This window comes from Sus scrofa, chromosome 15 (genome assembly GCF_054392235.1).
Source record: "Sus scrofa isolate SSC_HxYL_T2T_F1_AM1 chromosome 15, Sscrofa_HxYL_maternal_Yorkshire_Landrace_v2.0, whole genome shotgun sequence".
Lineage (NCBI taxonomy): Eukaryota > Metazoa > Chordata > Mammalia > Artiodactyla > Suidae > Sus > Sus scrofa.
Window position 1 is genome coordinate 125,899,778 of NC_139397.1, and position 26,103 is coordinate 125,925,880.

The following is a 26,103-nucleotide window of genomic DNA, read 5'->3' on the forward strand; positions in this document are numbered from 1 at the left end:
AAAGTAATGTTTAGTGTTTTATGCCAAAAAGTTTTGGGTTAATTTGTTACACAGCTGTAGGTAACACATACATGTTTGAGGGCAGAGGCGAAGCAGCAGCCATTTTGTTTTTCACACTCAGGTGGTCAAGGCAGGCATTTATATATCTCCCAGACATTGTTGCTTGTCTGCTGGCTTATGTATGTCACTGGAATAGAATAGCAACCAAGCCTGCAACTACTTCATCTTTTTCTGAGTTCTCCTCTAATTTCCCTGATTCCTGGGCCAAGTGTGTTTTTAGGTCTGTGATGAGAGGGCCAGCTTCTCCTACTAGACACCCACATCATGAAGGTTGGAGGTACTGAAAATTCATGTGAATTCCAGTGTGTCCTCATGATTTCCAGCTTATGCTCAGGGTTCCAGCTTGTTTTCACTCTCCTTTTTACACCTCTCTTTTTGACTACCTGACCTGCAGATTCCTAGTTCCAGCATCAGACAAAAAAATTAGCCTTTTGGAGACTGTTTAACTAGCTCCCACAGCTGTAGAGATCAAATCCCTTTAGCAAATACTTTATTCTGTTTCTATCTTTATCACTAGTTCTATCTCTGCCTATTTATCTATAATCCATCTCAGTCTCTTAATAGTTCTGCTTCTGTGATTGAACCTTGACTAATAGAATGAGCTTCACTATCAACTTGTACCTTCGAATATGTTGGTTCTCAAACCCATTGAAGTGCACAGGAATCACCAGGGATTCCCATGAAATGTGAGGATTACCAGTCTCTATCTCTAGAAATAAATTCTGATTCACTGAGTGTGCTGTGCAGCCTAAGAATCTGTGTTTTTACATAGGCATCAGATTCAAGTAGTCTAAGCACCATACTTTGAACAAATACTTAGGAATGTTTCACCGTATTTGAAATATATTTCCTTGAACTTGAAGTTTTCCAACAATAGAATTTCCTTTCCATGCTAGTGGTGTTAAAGCCAAATCTAGATGAATTCATCCGACAGACATTTATTATTCATGTGTTGTATGTTAGAAACATGCTCCAGGGTGGGAAAAGGTGTCAAGATATCTAATGAAAGATATCTGGTAGAAAGGAAAATTGTGTTGGCATCCTATAAAATGCTGTTAGGCATCTTTATATTCCTATTCATAGTGATTTTTCTGGCAATGCTTTAAAAAGCCCTGTGGTTTTTCAAAGGAAGTTCTAGTATAAAGAAAGGTTCAGATTAGTGAGACAGTGTGATTTTGCAGTTGTCTTTCCCTAAGCTTCAGCCAGGGAAGTTCTGCTAGTGTGTATGTATGTATGTATATATATATTTACTTATAGATATATATATTTTAATACATGAGGCTTTCTTTTCTTTGCTTTTTGCCTTTTTTTAGGGCTGCATTCATGGCACATGGAAGTTCCCAGGCTAGGGGTCGAATTGTAGCTATAGCCACTGGCCTATACCACGGCCACAGCAATGTGGGATCCCAACTGCATCTGTGACCTACACTATAGCTCATGGCAAGGCCAGATCCATAACCCGCTGAGCGAGGCCAGGGATCAAACCTGCATCCTCATGGATACTAGTCTGGTTCGTTACTGCTAAGACACAATAGGAACTCCCAATACATGAGGTTTTCTCGAGAGGTGTTTTATTTGAAGAAAATAAAGCAATTTCATTTACGGTAGAATAAAAGATAATAAAATACTCAGGAATAAGTTTAACCAAAAAGGTGAAATATCTGTACACTGAAAATTATGAGACTTTGATGAAGAAAATTAGAGAAGACATAAAAAAGGGGAAGATATTGCATGTTTATAGATCAAAAAATTAATATTGTTAAAAATGCACATACTACCAAAAGCCATCTAGAGGCTCAATGCAATCCCTGTAAGAATTCCACTGGCATTTTTCTCAGAAATAGAGCAAACAATCTTAAAATTCATGTGAAATCACAAAAAAACCCCGAATAGAGAAGGAAAGTATATGGGGAAGGAGGTGTTAACTGACAGTTTTGTGGTAGTCATGTCACCATATACAAATGTATTCACAATATATAAATGTATCAAATCATTACAAGCACACCTTAAACTTACTTATGTTATTTGTCAATAATATCTTAATGAAGCTGGAAGAAAAAAGGCAAAAAGTTAACTGGAGATCGTTTGGTGTAACTCTCTTATTTCATAGGTGAGTAAACCGAAGCCCCCAAACATGGAATGATTTGCTCAGATTTTGATGGTAATTTTTCAGTAGAGCTAAATAGTCTGTTTCTCCTTTCTGTGTATGTAATTGACATATTTTAAGAGAATTAATAAAATATTGAGTCTTTGTAACGTTCCAGGAAATTTGTAATCTAATTATTATTTTTTTCTGATAATACAGATATATCTAACACAGTTACCTAAGAGTTAGGTTTAATTGTTACCTTATTAAATTACCATTTTCTGGGGCTATTTTTAATTTAAAAAATGGAATTTTTTCCTTTAGGCTAATCAGGTGAAAGTATGATTTTTCTAAAATCTTATACATTGATGGAATTTGGATTCTGATACAGAGAAAGATCTGTTTTGGTAGCTTGATATCATAACTAATTTTCAATTATATTAGAAGGTGAAATAATGAAAGGTTGTATTATGGCTTTTAAAAAAAGTAGTGGACAGAGTTCCCAACGTGGCGCAGTAGTTAACGAGTCCGACTAGGAACCATGAGGTTGTGGGTTCGATCCCTGGCCTTGCTCAGTGGGTTAAGGATTCACCATTGCTGTGAGCTCTGGTGTAGGTTGCAGACGTGGCTCGGATCCCAAGTTGCTGTGGCTCTGGTGTAGGCCGGTGGCTACAGCTCCGGTTCAATCCCTAGCCTGGAAACCCCCATATGCCATGGGAGCAGCCCAAGAAATGGCAAAAAGACAAAAAAAAAAAAAAAAATAAATAAATAAAAATAAAAAAAGTAATGGACATGTTTTTCTCTGTTTTTGTTCATGTCTACAGCTGGATTCTGATGGCACCATTACTATAGAGGAGCAGATTGTCCTTGTGCTGAAAGCTAAAATGCAGTGTGAACTCAACATCACAGCCCAGCTCCAGGAAGGAGGTAAAGATGCTGAGAAAACTGTCCCCCAAGTGCCCCGCCCTCACAAAGATTGCAGATTTCCTCCTTAGTGAGTAGTAGAGAGTTCCTAGTCATCATTCCATGTTTCCATGTGGAGAGGCATATAGTGGAATAAGGCTCTTTTCATCTCTTTAACCCACCAGCCCTTCCCTCCCTACAGGAGTGACTTGCCTAGTTTGAGAGTTTGGGAATAGACTGGGCATGTGCACATCAGCCTCTTCTTCAGACCCCTCTCCGAGATCTGTGTGAGGGGACCATGCATACTGGTTTGCCCTTGACCATGCAACAAGCTTGGAGGAGCAGGCTCTGTACTTGTGGGTATCACTGGCAGTTTTAGGTAGTATGTACAATTCAAAGGAGCAAGACCCACTCATTCATACATAAGTCACGTTCTCCAAAAGACTTTCTTCTTAATAAAAATAATTATTTGATTTCCATCTGCCTTACTCCTTATGTAATTTCTCAATTAGTTCTGAATTCAAGTGGCAAATTATAAGAACAGAACTGCAGAACTATAGATGAGCTTGTGGTGGTGTTGGTGTTTTGGGGTGCCTCTGCCCTTGCAGCTGCACAGGGACCTGTGGCTTGTGTTCCCTTGGGGTCTGGTGGTCACTCACAGTTCTCATTGGGGCCACTGAATAAAGTTACTTATTGGATTGGAGTGGCGGGGAAATTATGTTTTATATAGGGAAATGCCTTGCCTTGATAGTTGAATATATTCAAAGATAATTTTTAAAAAGAGGGAGGTGCTATTTACTGAGCACCCTAAACTCCCAACAATGTGACTATAGTAACATCCTTAAAGTTATGCCCTGTAATAAAATATAGAGTTCAACATCTGCTTTGTTCTAGTCTCCAAATATTAAAATAAATTGTGATTGATTTCTCTACTGGTTATGATCAAAGAATATGGCCTGCATGCTAATGAGTTTTAATAGTGTGTTGAGACTTAACGGCTTATATTGGTGTCAATTTTGATAAATATTTCATGGGATCTTCAAAGGAATGTGTCTTGTCCAGTCTGAATACAAGTGTTTTATAGTGTCCACTAGGTTAAGCTTATTGGTTGTATGGTTCATGTATTCTGTATCCATGATTTTTCAAATACTTGACTTTTTCCAATATGTGTATCTTAAAGTATCCCACTACGATAATGAATTTTTTGCTTCATATATTTTGAAAATATGTTTTTGGGTATATACAAGTTTACAAATATTATGTATTTGGGTATATACAAGTTTACAAATATTATATTTCCTGGTAAATCAATGGAAGGTTTGATACGAAGCAGCCCTCTTTATTTCTAGTTTATATTTGCTTTAAATATTAAATCATATATACTATAGAATTGTCATATTAAAAATAACAATATTTAACAAACAACATTAGTTTATTTCTCTCATTTGGTAGCTGCTTTGCACATCTTTCCCCATCTTTAAAAATCCCTAATTATGGTACAATATACATAACATTAAATTAATCATCTTTTTTTTTTTTTTTCTGCACCCGCAGCAAGTGGAAGTTCCCAGGCCAGGGACTGATCCCACACCATAGCAGTGACAATACTGAATCCTTAACCATCAGGGAGCTCCAAATTAATCATTTTAAATGCTTTTAAGTGTGTAGTTCAGTAGTGTTAAGTATATTCACATTGTTGTACAAACCAATCACCAGAAATTTTTCATTTTGCAAAATCAACACTCTACATCCAGTAAATGAGAGTACCTTATCTTTATCCATTCTTTTATTAAACTTTTCTGTGTACATATGGTTTGTGAATATTTTTAATAAAAAAGACAGAGGTGGACTTTTTCTTGTTATTCATTCTAATAGACTTTGTCTATTAACTGAAGAGTTTAGCCAATTACATTAATTTTGATTATTAATATACTGTATTTGAATTTAATTTTAACATCTTATTTGGGCTTTTCATTTCACCAGTTCTTCCTATTTGTCCATTACACTCCCCACCTTCACCTTCTGTAGGCATCTTTTGAAATGATTGAGAATTTTAGCCTTATTTAATCCTCTCTTTCCCTACAACTTGGAAGATATATGTATATATATAACACACACACACACACATATATATATATATATATATATAAAATTTAATTAAAATATTTAATTCTTTAGTGATTAACCTAGAATAACCTAGATATATATATATAACATATATATAAAACATTTAATTAAAATATTTAATTCTTTAGTGATTAACCTAGAATAACCTAGATATATATATAACATATATATAAAACATTTAATTAAAATATTTAATTCTTTAGTGATTAACCTAGAATTTTACATATATATATATTTACATATATAAGTGAATCAGCTGACAAGGGATTAATCTCCAAAATTTATAAACACCTTCTGCAGCTCCATACCAAAAAACAAACAACCCCATCAAAAAAATGGGCAGAAGATCTGAACAGACAGTTCTCCAAAGAAGACATACAGATGGCCAAAAAAAAACATGAAGAGATGTTCAACATCACTCATTATTAGAGAAATGAAAATCAAAACCACTATGAGGTACCACCTTACACCAGCCAGAATGGCCATCATCAAAAAGTCTACAAACAGTAAGTGCTGGAGAGGGTGTGGAGAAAAGGAACCCTATTACACTGTTGGTGGGATTGTAAATTGGTGCAACCACTGTGGAAAACAGTATGGAGATTCCTCAGAACACTAAAAATAGAACTACCATTTGATCCAGCAATCCCACTCCTGGGCATCTACCCAGAGAAAACCAGGACTCACAAAGACACATGTACTCCGATGTCCATTGCAGCACTATTTTCAATAGCCAAGACATCAGGACTCACAAAGACACATGTACTCCGATGTCCATTGCAGCACTATTTTCAATAGCCAAGACATGGAAACAACCTAAATGTCCATCAACAGAGAAGTGGATCAAGAAGCTGTGGTACATATACACAATGGAATATTACTCAGCCATTAAAATGAACAAAATACCAGTTATTTTAGCAACATGAATGGACCTAGAAATTATCATGCTAAGTGAAGTCAGCCATACCATGAGACACCAACATCAAATGCTATCACTGACATGTGGAATCTGAAAAAAGGACAGACTGAACTTCTTTGCAGAACAGATGCTGACTCACAGACATTGAAAAACTTATGGTCTCTGGAGGAGACAGTTTGGGGGGTGGGGGGATGTGCTTGGGTTGTGGGATGGAAATCCTGTGAAATTGGACTGTGATGATCGTTATACAACTACAGATGTGATAAATTCATTGAGAAAAAAAATGAATTTATAATGATTGTTATCTATGAGGCCAAATGAATTGTTTTCTATGATGTTTCATGAAATTTTGAGCAGGAGGATATCCTAGAGATTTTCTAGTCCAGCATTATCATCTTTAGTGTCCCTTTAACAATTCAACAAATGTATTATGTGCTTACAGTTATGTTGCTTCTATAGGGAGCTCTGGATAAAATGAATCAAATTCTGTCCTTACCCCATGAAAATGATGATTTAGTCAGGGAAATAGACACCTTTCAAATGGTGTGTAAGTTTAATAACAGAGGTATCACAACTATGGAACCACTAAAAGAGCATCTTCATCAGGAAGGAATCAGAGAAAGCTTTCTGGAGGAGTAATCTTAAAATAAAAGAGTAGGAATTATATATGTAGAGGAGGAAGTAAAAAGACATTCTAGGCAGAGGAAATAGGATGGGCAAAGACAAGCAGCTGTGAATCAGTTACACACCACAAGAGCACATAAAAACACCACACATAAAAACAGTGAATGATCTAGATTTGAACTTATGTAACGTCTAAAATTAATGATGGTATAAATCATGGGAAACATGTCGATGAATAAATATTAAAAGAGAAAGGGTACTTTCTTTGAGATCGTTTTCCATTCAAATAGGAGAGAATTAAGTCTGGTCAAACTCTGGCCTACCTTTCAATGAGGAATGTCTAATTAAAGATACATTGACTCAACATTTCTTCTCTTTGCAAGTGTAAAGAACTAAATGACATTTTGGATTCACTTAGCTAATTTAAGACGTTTTCACTTTTAAATTCTTCTAAAATTGAGAGATGTATATCAAAACCTTTAGCAGTGAGCTGTTATGCTGTCTACAACTTACTTTAAAATACCACAGCCAAAAATAACTTAGATGAAATAAATATGGTAAAATATTACCAACTGTGAATTCTAGATGTGGGTATATTATATTTTGAAAAAATTTTATTAGAAAATAAAAATTTTTCTCATGTCCGTGAAAGAAAGAAAAGAATATATAAATGAGAGTACTAGCTATAAAACTACTGAAGTGTTTAAAAACAAAACCCTAAATATTAGTGGTCCCAGTTTCATTTCACAGCTGTCTGGTCATACTGTATTATGGGTACTAGAGAACTAAAAAGAGTCAGATGATCCAAATTTCAGATTTCTCTGTGTAAATATCATGGTTTGACAAGTTTCACTAATGACCAGTGGTACACACAAAAGATTACAGGGATTGCAATTAACGGTGTTAATTTATAAAGGGAATTTGGTGATTCATCAGACAATTCGTTTCTTGCTAAATAATGTAAGTATTTACTCACATAGAATGTGAAATGATGATCAAAGAGAAGATGTTAATTAAGATCTCTGTATTATCTGTTTGCAGGCATGGCTTTCCCAATCTTTTCAACCTTTTGTGAATATTTATTCTTCTCTTTGTCAAAGAGCCACCAGAGAGATGATTATAATCCACAGAAACACTCTTTTGGGGGGGTATTGGTTTTCTGAATTTTGGCATATGTTTATGAGTGGATGTGTGTGGGCTGGTATCTTTTAGGGAACAAAAAAGTATTCCTTTTAAAGCATGAGGAAAATATCAGCGGGTTTTTCTCCATTGCAGTTTAAAAACTACATAATTATAGAATAAACTAGTCCTTGGCTTTTACACTTCGATGACCTTTGTCCATCATATGACTAACTCTTGTCAGAAAATGTGACATTGCAGCATACATTTCAGAGGGACAGCTAGTTACAAGAACACAAGAATAAATGTCTGGGTGCAGTTTATGTGGGTTGCACAATAGATATTTGATAAAGGATTAGATCCAGATAAATAAGGATGCATGACCTGTTAAAGACAAAGTGAATGGGAAGCCAACAGGAATGCTATCAAGACATGGAAGAGTATCTAGGGCAAAATTGATGGAAGAGATTGATTCATTACACTGTATTAATGAGAATTGGAAACAAACAAACACAAGGCAGGTAAAAATGGTGGAAAGATGCAAGTGATGCTGTACATAGTAGCAGGAGCCAGCGTGATGAGTTCCTGGGTTGTGTACAATATGTAAAGCCCAGGCTTTTATTATGAGAGCAAAGTAAGACTGTTTCCAAGAAAACACTCTCTTTTATGTGAACAGTGTGGGTGAGGGAGTTCATTGTCTTATTGCATCAGCAGCCCACAAAACAAAATTTGTTTCCGTAGAATATGGTGGACACTAACATGTTAATTTCATTCTGAATTCTTTTCTGTAGAAATCAGGGTTTGCATGAGGTTCTATTGTGCTGATTATTCAGAACTGAACAAACAATTTGACATAATGAACATTAGCCAGAACAAAAATCTTCAGCTACAGTTAGTATAATTGGTAACTAAAAAACCGAGTTATAATGGGTAGTACTTGTGGTAGCAGAATAATGTCCCTTCAGAGATGTCCAAACCCTAATATCTAGTGTTATGCTTGTGTATGTTATAGTATATGGCAAAGGGACATTGCAGGTGGAGTTAAGTTCATGGACCTTAAAGTAGGAAGATTATCCTGGATTATTTAGATGGGTGTAATATAGTCACATCGGTTCTTAAAAGTGAAAGAGAAAGGCAGAAGGATCAGTCAGTGAAAAAAAAAGAGTGGAGGAGAGATTTGAAATGTGAGATGGACTTGACTTCCCTTGCTGACTTTGAAGATGGAGGAAGGGGGCCACAAGCCAAGGAATGCAAGTTGCTTCCAGAATTTGGGAATAGCCCTCAGCTGACATCCAGGAAGGAAATGGGAATCTTGGTCTTACACTGCTAAGAACTGAATTCTGCCAACAATTGGAATGAGTAAGGGAATTGAATTTCCTCTAGAGTCTTAGAAAGCACCAAACCCCATCCTAGGCCCTAATTCAGCTCTGTGAGTTTTATAAGCAGAAATCCAGCTCGGCGCTCCAGGCTGCTGACCTAGAGAAATAATGAGATAATAAAGTTGGGGTATTTGAAGCCACTAAGTTTGTGGTATTTGTCATGGTAGCAATGGAAAAGGGATACCGCACGCATGAAAAGTAGTATCTTTTGGGGAAGTTGGAGTATGACATGGGTGATAGGCTCTCTTCTCAGATGTTTGATGCATAACTAATGGAGGAGAGCCCTGAAAAATACAGGGTGGCAAATGCGGGAAACAAAGCAGACAAAATTCTGCACCCTCAGGGTCCTTAAATCCATGGTTTAAGAAAACAGTAATGAAATAACATTTAACAGTGGAAAGTGATGAAAGCTCAGGTGAAAAATATAGCAGGAAAGAGGATAAGGAGTGTAGGTGGGCGTGGGTGGGGAGAGGATAAACTGGGGGAGGGAGCCGATTATGTAGGGTCTTAAGGCACTGGAAAGACTTGTCTTTTGCTCAGAGCGAGATGGGAAGTCTGCAGGATTTTGAACTATTTCATGCAGAACAGATGAGAGAAGGGCAAGAATGCAATCAGGAAGACCAGGTGGAGGCCATGGGAGTAATTCAAGTTGGAGATGTGGTGCCTTGGTGGGGAGTGGCCATGGAGATTGTGAGAAGTGATGGGGTTCTGGATTCATCTCGAGTGAGTAGAACGTGTGAGAATTCTGTTTGTTAGACTCAAAGAAATCACTAATTATTGGTAAAAACGCAAACCCAAATCTTGGAGCTTATCCACAAAGCTCCATCTATTTCATGTGTTGTATTTTTTAACAGTGATTTTTAAAAATCCAGGGTAAAAAATGCAACAGCAACTATGGTAGAAGAATTTTACTAACAGAAATCATTCTCAATGAATTCTGATGTTTCTTATATATTAATGGCTATGACTCATGTATTGGAATCACTAAAGTATCTTTAATTTATGCAAATCAAATGTTCCTATTAATGAGCCTTTGATGAGGCTAGGCAGATGAATTTTGGGATGTTTGTATCATATCTACCCCATTTTTAGTTTCCAAAGCTACCAATTTGTTTTACATTTTGCTATAGGCAGTGACCTGAAATTTTTCTCTTTTGAATGTATTAACTTTCTGGTTCCAACTGCATTTTTGTTTATTTGCTTTTTAATTTTTTTCCTTATCAGAGGGAAATTGTTTTCCAGAATGGGATGGACTCATTTGTTGGCCTAGAGGAACAGTGGGAAAAATGTCAGCTGTCCCATGCCCTTCTTATATTTATGATTTCAATCATAAAGGTATCGACTTTTTCTGAAATGATAAATTTGTAGTAGAAATTTACTTTATTTATTTATTTTTGTAATGGATCCCACGAGACCTGAGCAATCTCAGTGTTTTTCTTCATGTCTTTGCAGGAGTTGCTTTCCGACACTGTAACCCCAATGGAACATGGGATTTTATGCATGGTTTAAATAAAACATGGGCTAATTATTCAGACTGTCTTCGCTTTCTGCAGCCGGATATCAGCATAGGAAAGGTAATGGTATTTTTGTATTTGTGAACCCCTAAGGGAAAACAAATGTTTACATGCAATTCTTGAATGTCAGCCACTATGTATAACCACTATGTATTTGACACAAAGATAAAAAAAAAAATAAAAGCACGGTTGGAATCTTTTCAGATCCCTCATTAAGGAAAGGTCTAGGACCTGAAACATTTTGATATTTTCTTTAGGTTAGGGTTACCTGGTTGAGATATATACGTATATGCTTATAAATATGTGTCTGTTATACTATATTTATATTACATTATATGATGCTATATTATGTATAGAAATCCAAATAAATAGTCAGCGACATGATTCATAATTTTTTTCTTGGTTACCTCTGAATGACTACATTTCATCTCACTCTATATGGGGACCTGGAGGAGCTTTGCATTTTAGAGATGTATTTTCCATCTCAGAAGATTTGCCAGTAGGTGATTTCATTAGCATATGAAAAATTAGAGTTGTAGAATTAAAGATGAGCAAGGAGTATCCCATGGGTCTTCTCATACAATACCTTAATTTGACGCACATGAGTCAACTCGGAACCAGAGATTAAGTGTTGGTAAAAGTGACACAGCTTGATTATGGCAGGTTCTAAAGCAGAGCCCTAATCTCCAAATTCTTTATCAATGTTGTTTCCAGTATGGTCGTCATATGTAAACTTTAAAAACATCTAGATAGTTACTTTTAGGTTATACGTGGTAGATTAAAAGTCATTCTTATATTCCTGTTGCTCAGACCTCCTGAGCAAAATGCATGCTGATATGTGTATGATGCTAGGAGTGAACATGATAAATTGATGTATAAACGATTTTTAAGAGGACCCTAAGAACAATTATGATACATAAACTCTCCCAACATGAGATATTTTTCGTTATGCTTGAAGATATTTTTTGGTGCGGGGGAGGGAGAGCAGTGGCAGGAAAAGTGGTGAGTTGCATATTTCTTTGCTTGATTTTGTACTGTAGCCAGAACTTTCTTAACTTTTTTTCTAACACAAAGAAAGTCCTACCACATTAATGACTCTTTAGTACGTTGCTAAAATACCTCAGTTTTATATTTCAATATTGATATGCTTCTCAGATAAGATTAGTCAATGTGAAGAGATTATTATGTCCTCTACAATGGAACCAAAGCCAGTAATGGAGTTAATATAACATACTTCAAAATAATTTCACTTTCAATGATGTAAATAAGCATTCATAATATTTAGTGTACTCCATTATGAATTTGCACATTAAATGATGACAAATGAAAGTCTTTTACAGCTTTTAAATGGTCATTAAATTATAGTTTTATTTACCTTGAACTCTAATATTGTAACCAATCCTTTTGATTACTGTGTATTCTGAGACTCAAAATAGTAAAGTACTTAAGATATGTACTATTTTATATAAACATGATTTAAAAGTTAACTGAAAAATTTGATTAATTTTGCTAGAGTAAGTAATTTTATCCCCTTAATTTAAAATATAGAGTGTTTATTATTGTTTATAATTCTTAAGCAGTAATTTGAGAAAAACTTAAGAAAAGTAAATACCCCCTAATAAACAACTGGATATCTCCTGAAGATTTGATATACTGTAGGGCAAAATGATATTACTTTTTAATGAGATTAATTATTACTAGTTACAATCATAGTTTTTGTGTAGGAAACAAAAAGTAAAAATAGAAAATGTGTGTATTTGGAATAAATGCTATATCTTTATATGGGAGCAAAGACTAAGATATTTATTTATTTGGCCATGCCTGTGGCATGCAGAAGTTCCTTGGCCAGGGATTGAAATGGAGCCACAGCAGTGACAATGTGGAGTCCTTAACCACTAGGTCACCAGGAAACTCCAGTGAGAGATATCTAAAAATCTATCCATAATAATTTCCACATTATTGACTTGACAAAATGAGGTATTACTGTTAATAAAAAAGGGAAGGAAGTTTTATGATAGACCATGAAGTTATTAAATGTTTTAGAGTATGAGATTTAAAACAGTAGCATGCTATAGAATTTACTATATATCTTATGTCTAAAGACTAAGAACTTTTGGACAGCATTATAGTAATATGTATTAAGAAACTTCAAAAAGAGTCCTAACTTGATCTTATAATTTTACATCTAAGATTCAAGCATGAAGACTTGAAGTGGAGGGAACCAAATGAAAGAAAAATACTCATTGAGCTATTAATTATTGTAGTGAATATCCTGAGGAATTTAAATTTCCAATGCAGAACTGTTTAAATAAGCTCAAATATATATTTTGTGTAAAGAGTTTGTGGTCTTGGGAAATTCTTTTGTTATACAATTACCTGGAAAAAAACTCAGGTAATAAACTTGTATATGAATTTGGAATGCAAATGCTCAAAACAAAAGGAGATAATAGAATGAAAAGATAGATGTAAAATACAGTGGTTTTTTTTTTTTTTCTTTGCTTTGTGGGAATTAGGGAGTTTTTTCCTTCTCTCTTTGTATTTACACGTTGTCCAAATATCTTCGATAAAGGGTTTAACATTTTATTAACAGAAAATAATACATAATAAATGTTTTTAAAATGGGACAAAAGACAAAGTCTTCTGCTTCTAGCCAGGATGTAGGAAGTTGCAACAATAAGTTGAGTAAGTGGCAGAATTAAAAATTTGTAAAAACACATCATTGAGCTGCAGATGGCAAGAAATCTAAATGAATCTAATTCTGGAAGTGGGAAAGCCCTTCTTATGGGAATAGAGACCCATGGCTGCATTCTTCCCTGGGTCTGCAGTAGAAGAGGCAGAACCAGGTCCTAGAATAAGATAAAAAGAAAGAGCCAGACTCTGTAAAACAACTTTCAACAGACAAGGACTGGCATAAAGGCTTTGAACTCCAAGGATTGAACCTCAGTCACAGTGAGCTATTACTCATCAGCCAGTTCTTTCCCATGGGGTCTCTACTGGGTGCCTGGAGGCAGCATGCGAAAGGCTGGGGGCAGTGCATGTGGGCTAAGAGAAAGTTCCAAAGATGTGCATGGGGACCTCGCAGAGTGAGAAGTAGCCATAAGCTGAAGGCATCTGACAGAACAGAGGAGCTGAGAGACATCTCTTGAGGTATCTGGGTTCCTCACCAAGTGCATGACTATTGCATGGGAAGGACTGAAAGCTGAGAGAAATCCTTAAGAAGACAAATCTCACCGAGTGAAAGGCAGCAGCCTGACAAAATAGAGCTGAAAAAGATCTTTTCTAGGCACAAGAGGTCTTCATCTAAAGCGAGGCAGTGGCTAGTGGAGAAACTTCATAGATGCAGAAAGCCCAGGGCAGAACTGGAGAGCAAAGTGAAATCCCCAACAGCTCCAAAGCTGATGGATGGTTCAAAAAACAGAAGGATTTCTGTGGCTTGGAAAACTGTCAGATGGACTGAAACCCATGTAATGTCCGCTAGAGGCTGCTGGTGCTTCAATCCTAAGGTCTGTTGAAGGAAAAGTCTCAATTCTACTCTCAAGACCTAAAACCAGGATGAAAGGAATCATAAAAACAGAAGCAAAACCTCCAAACTACAACAAACCCAGTCCCAGTTTAACAACAAAGTAATCCAGCCCACCCACCCAAGAAGCTTAATAGAGGAAGAGGCCTGCCCTTTTCAGGCTGTTAATATTATATACCTCAGTCCTTACAGTTCTTTTACTTATAGTGCCTGTGACATAATAAAAAATTACAAGGTAGGGACCCCAAATCTAGAGTAGAAACAAAAGCAGAAAAAAAAAAACCAGATTATCTGGATGTTGGAATTTGCAGATAGTAACTTGATAATAACTATTATAAATGTGTTAGATGATTTAGTGAAAAAGGTGCATAAAACAGATGGGAAAATAAGCAGAGGAATGAAAACTTAAAAACAAAACAAAACACCAAATGGAAATTCTAGAATTGAAATATTCAATTCAAAAATGAATTTATTTGATATTCTCAGAAGCAGACTAGATACAGCATGATAAAGATCAGTGAACTTGAGAGGTTAATAGAAAATATCCAACTGAAGCATTAGGAGAAAGAAAATTTTAAAAGAAAACCATCTGAGACTGTAAGATAATATGTAATTATCTAATATATGTGAAATTAGAGGTAAAGAGAAGGAGAGAATGGGACAAAATATTTGAGAAAGCAATAGCCAATTATTTTCCAAAATGGATGAAGTAAACCAATCCACAGGTCCCAGAGATTCAGCAAACCCTAAGCAGAGCAAATAAAAAGAAAATCATACTTAGACACATCATAGATGAACTGCTGTAAATCAGGGTAAAAATAAAATCTTAAAAGCAGTGAGAAAAAAAGCAGTTGCTCAGGGGAGCAACAACTACAAAGATGCCTGTCTTATAGCAAGAAGTAATGGAGGCCAGAATACAATGGAATGCCATCTTTAAAGTAATATTCATGAAGATAACAGTAAAATAATGATATTTTCAGACAGAAAAAGTCTGAGAGAATTCATCTTCATAAGACTTCGGTATAAGAAACACTTAATTCTCTAGGTGGAAGAGAAATATATCAAATGGAAGCATAATTTGGCAGAAAGGAATGAGGGGTACCAGAATAAGTGCATATGTGGATACAAATGACAAACTGAAATAATAAACAAAGCTATATACATATCCTTATTTATTGGTATGTTTATATTATCTTTATGTCTATAATTTAAGTCATTTAAAAGTCCATTGACTGCTTTAAGCAAACGTAATAGCCTCTTATGAGGGCTTATAAATTATGTAGAACAAAATCTAAAAGGGAAAAAGGCTGGAGGATCAAAATTATGTACATGATTGTAAAGCTCTATTTATATGGTGAAATAGTTCATTATTAAATATATATTAAATGTAGGCTCTGATAAGTTCAGGATGAATAATCAAGTGTCTATAGTAATGGCTAAAAATAACAGAAATGAAATACTAAGAAATACTTGATTGATTCTCCCACCGTCCACCCCCAATAAAAGGTAAGGAAATAGGTACAGAGGAACAAAGAAAAGATAAGATATGTATGGAATGCAGATACCTACATGTCAGATTTAAACCCAGCCGTAGCCATGATTGCATTCAAGGTAAGTGAACTAAACAAGTCACTTAGATGGCAGAGGATGTCAGAACGGATAATAAAAGCATGACTCAATTGTATACTATCTTTGAGACATGTACTCTAAATATTGTTGGCTAAAAAAATATGCACAGCCTTAAAGTTGAGAGTTGTTTTATTCAGGGGATAAAGCTGAGGACTTAAGCTGAGGAGGCAGCATTTCAAGTAACCCTGAGAAAAGTACTCTGAGAAAGCAGGGGGAGCTAGAATAGTAGGAGTTTTGAACAAGGGACAGGTAGTCAGAACAAAAGATTTCTGTTAAAACTAGGTATTTCAAGTTAAGGAATTTAGTACTTTTCTAAGTATGGGGAGACGCAAGTTCATGTGCTTACTGAAATCATTCCTTTGATATGCACCCCAGCTATCTGGGGCCAGTATCCTGATTTTTTACATCCCTGAGTTCCTTCAGGGCTCATTTTAGGGTGGGGCTACAGCCTGAAGGTTGTTAAATGGCAGGTATTCTTTGTTTCCTTCCAAAATCCCTTCAGGGCTCACCAGTTCACCCTAGGAGGTGGCTGCAAATTCTGACCACTGTGATGTCCTTTGTTTACTGATATGACAGGGAATATTTTACTTCTCAATATAAAGATGCAGATAAATGTAAAGAAAACAATTACGTTGAAATTAAAAGGGTGGAAAAAGGTACATGCTGTGCATACTCTAAGCATAAGAAAGTTGGTGTGGTCAAGTAGATAAGACAGAGTATTACCGAGGTGGAAGGACATTTCAATATTATGAAAAAATCCATTTACCAAGAGGAAATAATCTTAAGTATACATGCATTTAGGAACTTCAAATTATGTGAAGCAAAAATTGTCAGAGCCAAAGGGAGCAATCACCAAATTCCAGCATGATGAAAAAAATTTTTTCCAGATTCTTTTCCCATATAGGTTATTACACAGTATTGAGTAGATTTCCCTGTGCTATGCAGTAGGTCCTTTTAACCTATGTTTTATATAGTAATGTGTAGATGTCAATCCTAACCTCCTGATTTATCCTTCCTCACCCCACATTTTTCCTTTGGTTACCATAAGTTTGGTTTCAAAATCTTTGAGTCTGTTTCTATTCTATAAGTTCTTGTATCATTTTTTAAAATTAGATTCCATATATTAGTTATATGATATTTGTCTTTCTCTGTCTGACTTATTTCACCTAGTATGATAATCTCTTAAGTCCATGCATCTTGCTGAAGATGGCATTATTTCATTCTTTTTTATGGCTGAATAATATTCATATATATATATATATATATATATATATATATATATCACATCTTCTTTATCAAATCCTCTATGGATGGACATTTAGGGTACTTTCTTGTCTTGACTATTTTAAATAGTGCAGCAAAGACCATTGGCGGGCATGTATCTTTTCGAATTACGGTTTTCTCTGGATATATGCCCTGTAGTGAGTTTGCTGGATTATATGGTAGTTCTATATTTAGTTTTTAAGGAAACTCCATACTGTTTTCCATAGTGGTTGTGCCAATTTACATTCCCACCAACAGTATAGGGGGGTTTCCTTTTCTCCACATCCTTTCCAGCATTTATTGTTTGTAAAGTTTTTGATGATGGCCATTCTGACTGGTGTGAGATAATACTTTGTTGTCGTTTTAATTTGTACTACTCTAATAATTAGAGCTGTTGAGCATCTTTTCCTGTGCTTTTTGGTCATCTCTCTTATTTGGAGAAATGTCTGTTTAGATCCTCTGACTCTTTTTTAATTGGGTTGTTTGTTTTTTGATATAAAGCTGTATGAGATGTTTATATTTTGGAGGTTAATCCCTTGTTGGTCATTTTGTTTGCAAAGATTTTCTCCCATTCTGTAGGTTTTTTTAAATGGTTTTCTTTGCTGTGCTTTTAAGTTTTTAATTAGGACTCATTTTTTATTTTTGTTTTTATTTTCTTTTATTCTAATTATTAAAAAATTTTTTTAGTATATAATGATTTTTATTTTTTTCATTATAGCTGGTTTACAGTGTTTTTATTTTCATTACTCTGGAAGGTGGATCAAAAAAGCTTGCTGCAATTTATGTCAAAGAGTGTTCTGTGTTTTCCCCTAAGTATGTGGTCTTATATTTAAGTGTTTAAACATTTTCAGTTTATTTTTGTGTATGGTGTTAGTGTTCTGATTTCATCCTTTACAGCAGCAGTTCAGTTTTCCCAGCACCCACTTATTGAAAAGAATATTTTTTTCCCATTGTATATTCTTGAGAAAGAAAAATGGAGCTGGAAGAATTAGGCTCCCTGACTTCAGGTTATACTACTAAGCTTCAGTCATCAAAACAGTGTGGTATTGGCACAGAAACAGAAATATAGATCCATGAAACAGTGTAGAAAGCCCAGAAATAAATCCATGCACATATGGTCAATTAATCTACAACAAAGGAGGCAAGAATATACAATGAAATTTTTCAAAGTTCCATTCTCTTAGTAATTGATAGAACAATTGGACAAAGCTTTCTATAGAATATCTTTCAAACAATTTGATTAAATTGACATTTGTAGAATCCTTTGTACAATAACTTCAAAAGTCACATTCATTTAAAGTACACACCAGAGTTTATCAAAGTAGAATGTATGAAAACAAGTTTCAATAAAAGTCATGATTAAAATCATACAGGGTATGTTCTCTGACTGCAAAAGAATTAATTGAAAATCAACTAAAATATGTAAACAATTCACAAATAGTTGGAAATTACATGACCAATGGCAAAAGTTTGAACTGAATAAATAGGAAAGCTCAATACATATAAAAAATTGTGGGAAACAGTGAAAGCAGAATATAGAGAAAAATTTATAACTTTCAATACTTAGTTTGAAAAGAAGAAGGGTGAAAATTCAATGATCAAATCATCCACATTAAACTATATATTACCTAGAGCCACCACCAAAAGTAGCATACAAAAATATGCATCCAAATGGAATTCTGTGAAAAAGGGATGGCAGGAAAAGTAAAACAGAGAAATGAAACAACAGAAAATAAAAAAATAAAATAAAATGATGGACTTAGCCTTAACATATCAATATTATATTAAAAACAAATTATCTAAGTATACCAATTAATAGAGATTGAGTCTATAAAAAATGTGACCCAACTGTATGTTATCTACAAAGCTTGAAACAGTTCAAATATATATGATACGTGGAGGTTAAATACATACCATGTAGTACTTTGCAGCACTAAAAAAGAACAAACCTGGTGTGTGCAGCAACTCGATGGATCTTGAGGTTATTACTCTGAGCGAAAAAAGCTGATCTCAAAGATCATGTTCTGTGTGATTCTATTTCTATAACATTTATGAAATGACAAAATGATGGAGATTGAAAACAGATTCAGTGGTTGGCTGGAGACAGGGGTGTTGGGGAAGAACAGCGTGGGTATGACTGTAAGGGAATGGCACAAGGAAGATCTTCATGGTGATGTAGTAGTTCTGTATCTTGATTGCAGAGGTGGTTACAAAGGTTTACATTTGTGATAAGATGACATAGAACTACAAACACAAGAATTGCACCAATGCCAAATTCCTGGTTTGATGTTTTAGTGTAATTATGTGAGATGAAAGCATTGGGAGATACTGGGTGCAGGGTACATGGGACCTTTCTTACTATCTTTCCCACTTCTTTTGAGTCTATAGTTATTTTTAAAATAAAAAAAGAAAAGGAATGAATGGTTGATTCAAGCAACAATATCAGTGGATATCAAAACAGTATGTTGACAAAAGAGTATACACTATATAATTCTAAGAAGTCTAAGAATAGTCAAGTATATGAAGTATGTGAAGAGATAAAGGCAACCTGTGTGACAGAAATTGGAACAATAGTTACCTGGGGGTGGATGGTGGGTGGGTTTTTGACTGGCAAGCAGCACAGTGAACTCAGTTTTTCAAAACCCATCAAACTGCTCATTGAAAATCTGTACATTTTGTTTCATGTAAACTCCAGCTCAATTAAAAAAAGCTAGAACTTGAAATAAAATTCCAAAAGTGACATGTTCTTCTCCTTTTTTTTAAACCACATTTCTCTTAAAATGGTCCTGTAATATGTGTTTTATTTACTCCAAATGTCCCATGTTAGATAGACAATTCCAATTAGTTCAAATTAACACTGCAAAAATATATGAAGTAAATTTCGCAGCATTTAATTTGGCCCCACTTACACAATAAGAATTGCCAAATATTTTAATTATGTCTTTAACTCTGACTTGAATTTAGGGAATAAAAAAGTAAGGCCAGAAAATAATCTATATTATATGAAGGTGGCAGCACATTGCCTTTCTTTTGAGAGGTTAAAAGCACAATTTTTCAGTTTATCTATATCAAAATATTTGTTCAGAGGTGCTTTTCTGATTAAATCTGTTGCCCTTCAGCAAGAATTCTTTGAACGCCTCTACATCATGTACACTATTGGCTACTCCATCTCCTTTGGATCCCTGGCTGTGGCTATTCTCATCATTGGTTACTTCCGGTGAGTGATGTCCCATCACTTTCTCCGTGAAGGGGCAGTTCCCTTTCCTTTCCATTGAAGGGACAGACAGCACGTAATCTGTGCCTCTAGTTATTTTGCCCAAACAAATAGTTTTTTGAATTCAGCCTAGTTTTATTTTCTTTGACTTTGACAATTTATTTTGCATGAGCCATTCAAGGTTTTTCCTTGTTTTTTTTTTTTTTTTTTTGTTTAAAAATTTAAAGCATCAAAGCAGTATGAAACAATTAAGCTGATAGATCTGCATTGCAGTATGTTTTGTTTGCAAATTGAGGCAGAGAATAGTCAAATGAGTCACAAAAATTTTCACTCATCATGTTAAAACTTATTTCACTTTTTCCCAAATGATTTTGGTGCCACTGGGCTCCTAAAATGAATTTCTATTCATTTTAAGTATCTCTAAATGATTTGACATCATAGATAAAGAAGTAGTATTGCTTTTGGTGTGGCTTTTTTTTACCCACTTAAACTTTTGTCCAGTTCAACTTAATCTAAATCAACACAGAATTCTGATCACCAATATAGAGATGAAACTGAACAATGTTTCATAGGATGATGCTTGAAGTTGGTTTGTAACCCAAGGAGCCTAGAAAATAATTAGTTTACTATTTGAAAAGTGCTGTGATTCAGGTGGTTTATAGTGATTTGGGAGGTCAGAGGAGGCACAAGAAGGAAGACCTCCTAAATGACTGAAATCTCAATTGATACATAAGTATACATAACATTTAGTCAAAAGAGGAGACTGGGGAGAGAGTTTCAAACCTAAGTTTTTTTTTTTTTCTTTTTAGGGCCATACCCATAGCATATGGAAGTTCCCAGGCTGGGGGTCGAATTGGAGCTACAGCTGCTGGCCTACACCACAGCTCATAGCAACACCAGATCCTTAATTTACTGAGTGGGGCCAGGGATTGAACCTGCAACCTCATGGACATTAGTTGGGTACATTTCCACTGAGCCACAATGGGAACTCCAAAAACCTAAGTTTAAATCAGGAAAAAGTGCAGAATATTTGAGAATTTAGAATTTTGGTGTAGGCAAGTGGCGTGCACTGAGGTTAGAGAGGTGAGCGGGGTTGAGACTATGTTGAGATCTGTGTATGGAATCTGCCCTTCATCCGAGGAGCCAATAAGGAGCCATGAAGGAGTTAAGCAGATGAGACATGAAACATAACTTGCATGGTAAGGTGGAGTGTGAGGTGGTGAAGCCCATTTGGCAGATGCTGGTAGAGTCGTCAGGACAAGAAGATTGTGGCCTGGCCTAGGGCAGTGGCCTTGGGGATTGGGTAGAAATGCACAGTTTCAAGGTATACTGAGATTGTACAATTTATAAAATTTAGTGCTAAATTACGTGTGGGAAAAGGAGTGAGGTTAGATGATACATTAGGAAACTGAAATAGAGGTTTTAGAAATTAACAGAAACTACAACTAAGAAAGGTTTTACATTATATATATTATCTTTTATGTATTTTTTGACATTTCTATTATTTTACAGTCTTCCTTGAAACTTCTCACACCTATTTCCTGGTTTGTTTTTCTCCTTTGATGTATTTCTATCTAATGTATTATATGATGTTTTATTTATTTATCTTTTTATATTTTTGTCTCTCCCTCTAGAATGTAAAGCCACACGAGAGTAGGCATTTATTTATTTTTTTTACTATTTACTCTTGGTAGCTGCAGTGTACTTAATATGTCCTAGTGATCAATAAATATTTGTTGAATTAATAAATAAATGACTAGTTATAATATTCCAACTACTTCTTTTAACACAGTTGCCCAGTTAATAGTGGTATAGTGGTGTAGTTTATATTTCCAAAGCTTTTGCTTTATTGATTTAGGGTCCATTTTTTCAACAAGCATTTTTCTCTACCATGTGATAGACCCTTTTTGGCAATGGCAGAGGCCAAGTTAAGATATGCTGCAGACCAGAAAATTAGTGTATACGTCATTGGGAGACATTGACACATGAAGTGATTATCAAATAAAATATTGTTATTATTGTAATGCAGGTCTCATAAATAGCTTTGGGAATACTTATGGACTAGTCCAAAACTGACAAGGGAAGGAGATTTCTCAATACAACTGATATGTGAGCTGATTTTAATGATGAGAAGGAATTCAGCACATTCCAGATGATGGGAACAGAACGTGCAAAGGTCAGAGGCACAAAGCAGCAAAACATACTCAAGGAATACAGAAGTTTCCCATACAGAAGAATGCAACATTTGATGCACAGGGAGGAGGGGCCATGTAGAAATGGCCAGAGAGAAACTAGATTTTGTGGCAATAGATTTTGCAGGCTCTTGTCAAAGACTTTGAATTTTGTCTTCTATGGTACTGTACAGGGAAGTTTTTAGGTAGAAGCATGACATGATCACATTTGTGGGGTTGTAGAGGGGTTCCTCAAAATAGCCTCATGTATTTGGTTTGGCAGTTATATCTTATTTGAAAGACAAGAAACTGAAGCGCAGTGTCCACAGTCACAAGGTCCATAGGTGGTCCAGCTGGAAATAGAACCTTCATCTCTGACTCTGATCCAGAGTTCATTCCATTACAGGAAACTTAGCTGTGGTTGTTTAGAATAATAAATACTTATAAGAGTAAAGCTACATGAAATTTCAGGGAGGGTACAAATGACTAGGTCATAATTCTTCAGTTTACATAATAGTTTATCAAAGTATTTAACAGTGGATTCTTTCTATAATATGAAATAAAAAATATATTATTGGGTTAAAACATTTTTTTTTGATGAAAACATTTCTTACTCCTTTACACTTGAGTATTTCATCTTTTCTGGAAGAGAAGCAGTAATGTGTGTTCATTGTACAGGAAAGCTGTGCTTTCTCACAATCAGGCAATAGTAGAGCTCTGCCTTTTGACCAGATTATACATCCCTTTTCCTAGAGCTTTTTTATGGATCAAACTTAAAAAACTATTTTTTTTGGAGTTAGTTTTCTGTACTAGTTAGTGGTGCTATAATATACTCCCAAGTATGTTACTGACCTAATTTGTTTCTAAGACCCTTTTATAATTTCCAAGCATTTTACATTACAGGAAGCTTGTTTTCTAACATTCCTAGGAAATAAAACTGTGCAACACTGTTAAAATATCTTACTTTTTCTTACAGAGAATGTATAGAATATGTGAACATTTCAATTTTATAAGACTTAACCCTGTTCAAGGTGGTTCTCCATTAATGATTTATTACTTCAGTCTATGTTGTAATGTAATGCTATAGTGTAATGTCGCCTAATATTTAACGCTGCATAAGCTGGATAAATATGGTAGCAGATCAGGATAAATTTGAAATTAAGCCTCAAAAACTTACATTTTAGTTTTGGACCCCAGTTGTTTCTGTCTTTGTTCAGGTTTATTCTATTCCTTCTTTTGGGGGAGGAGTTTTGGTTCATTTACGTATTTTCTTTTTCCATTTCTAATTTTATTCAAATCTAAATACTGAATATTTTCTCTCCATAGACGATTGCATTGTACTAGGAACTATATCCACATGCACTTATTTGTGTCTTTCATGCTGAGAGCTGCGAGCATCTTTGTCAAGGACAAAGTGGTCCATGCTCACATAGGAGTAAAGGAGCTGCAGTCCCTGATAATGCAAGGCAACCTACAAAGTTCCATAGAACTGCCTTCTGTGGACAAATCACAATATGTAAGTGTTTTCACCTTGAGCTGTTGTCATGGTTCACCACTTTGAACAGTAAGAAAGCCCACCTGCAAAACCAGAAGCCTGGAGTTAAAAAATCCATGGCATTTAGTTCTTTTACTGTAGATTCTGAGGCTTGTTCTCATGTAAGATTTCCATGGAACTTGATTTGCTCTTAAATGTCCTCATGGTATTTAGTAAGTAGAATCACCCAATAATTTGGTTAATTAGAAGTGGTATCACCATTGAAGCAATGAATTTGGAAATTAGGTCGAGTAGATTGTCTTGATGTTGTGAATTAATGCTGTTAGTATCTATGCTTTGTAATTCATTGGCATGTCTACTGTCTGATTCTGGATTGCCTTTGTTGAATGAAGGGGGTGTGACGGTGTGCCACTTGAGGGTAGACCTCTATGAGTGAGCCTAGCCTAGGCAGGATTAGCTGAGCTTCAACCAGATTACAGAACCAACTAGCCAATCCATAGATCATAAAACATTTAAAATGGTTGTTTTAAGCCATTAACTTTTAGGACATGAAAAAGGCCAGAATAAAATAAACTCATGGTAGAATGATGGATAGTATTTCTTTTTGCTTTTCTGTACTTTCCTAATATTTTCTGATGATCAAGTATTATTTTTATAAGCATAAAAATAATTTCTTATAACTTCTAAAGGAAAAAAAGTCCTATTTTAAAATTAGAATCAAACCAGCAGTCTTAGAAATGCTATGTTAAAATAACTTTGTTTTGTCTCTTTCAAAAATCTTGACCTTCCTATGTACAAGAGCTAGTAGATTACAAAAACGAAATGGAAGAACTGCTTTTTAGTGGTCTAATGTTGACATCCAGTGCAATTAGGAGTTCTAATATAGTGCAATGTTGGTTTATTTGTAACAGATTGGGTGCAAGATTGCTGTTGTGATGTTTATTTACTTCTTGGCTACAAACTACTATTGGATCTTGGTGGAAGGTCTCTATCTGCATAGTTTAATCTTTGTCGCCTTCTTTTCGGACACCAAGTACCTGTGGGGCTTCACCTTGATAGGCTGGGGTAAGGCATTTCTCTCTCCTTTCCTTTTCAACTAGAGTATGGAATTTAGGGGTTTTCTGTCTTGCCTGTCATTAGCATCCTTTCAGCCATTTCCCTGAAATGATCCCTCTCCATCCTATCTTTAGCCTTCCTTTCTCTTTAACTGTTTATTGAGAAAAATTATTAAGATCAAGTCTATAATCCTCCCAGTGGTCACAAACTTTTCATGTTAAACTTAGGGTTAGTGTTCTAAGGCCAGAATCTTGAGAAGATTTTTTTGGGGGAAATACCTTGTTAGCCATGCATTTAGAACTGCTGTACTCATGTCTTATGTCAATGTCCTGATTTAACAATAATTTCATCCTGAAAATTTTGAGTTTCGAATTTCTAAGCTATAATGATGCATCTTTGATTGGTAATTCTAGGTCATATGATGAAAATCCCAGAAAGGGATTTATGAGACCATCTTGACTGCATTTAATGATATGAATTACAAACTAATTATGTAGATTTACCATGTCTTTTGGAAGGAAATAATTCAAATTACTTTTGGCATAAATAATTAAAAAAAGGATATTCATCTCACATTCCCAAAATGCCTTGTCAGTAACTAGGCAGTAACTCAAAGTGATGTGGAGAAAGGATGTTGTTTATTTGTTATAATGTGAGAGAAATTAAAACTCATATATGGTTAAAATTAAGAAGGATTAACAATTGCTATTTTAATATCTAACTTATGAGGTGTTTAGCACAGGAAAAAAAATGAACTAAGTGGCTCCGGATTAAATTTGAAGTTTTTTTTCCCCTTCAAAATATTTCTTTGCCTATTTTGCCTTAACATTATTTTAACATTTGAAAATGTGAAGTATGGAATATTGAACTTCCTGTTGGTTAATGACCTTTAAGAAGACAAAGGGTCAGTTGACTGTAACACTTTGTTATGAAACACTAAATTTTGTGAATACTATTTTATTTCTGAAGGCAGTTTGTTTGTTTTAGGGCTCTCCCTTATCTTTGACCAGCAGTTACTAAAATAAAA

General features: G+C 35.0%; 1 protein-coding gene across 2 annotated transcripts in view; it reads left to right on the top strand.

Annotated features, from left to right (window-relative positions):
* Positions 1–26,103, top strand: part of PTH2R (parathyroid hormone 2 receptor) — an 89,652-nt gene that overhangs the window by 25,474 nt on the left and 38,075 nt on the right. The window contains exons 2-7 of one of the 2 annotated variants that reach the window (XM_005672143.4): positions 2,971–3,073; positions 10,439–10,549; positions 10,667–10,788; positions 20,260–20,357; positions 23,852–24,041; positions 24,932–25,085. In XM_005672143.4, coding sequence (XP_005672200.3) covers positions 2,971–3,073; positions 10,439–10,549; positions 10,667–10,788; positions 20,260–20,357; positions 23,852–24,041; positions 24,932–25,085 — 778 coding nt within the window. Of the gene's footprint in view, positions 1–2,970; positions 3,074–9,830; positions 9,938–10,438; positions 10,550–10,666; positions 10,789–20,259; positions 20,358–23,851; positions 24,042–24,931; positions 25,086–26,103 lie in introns of those variants that run through there. The other variant, XM_084998764.1, reaches the window with a different exon arrangement.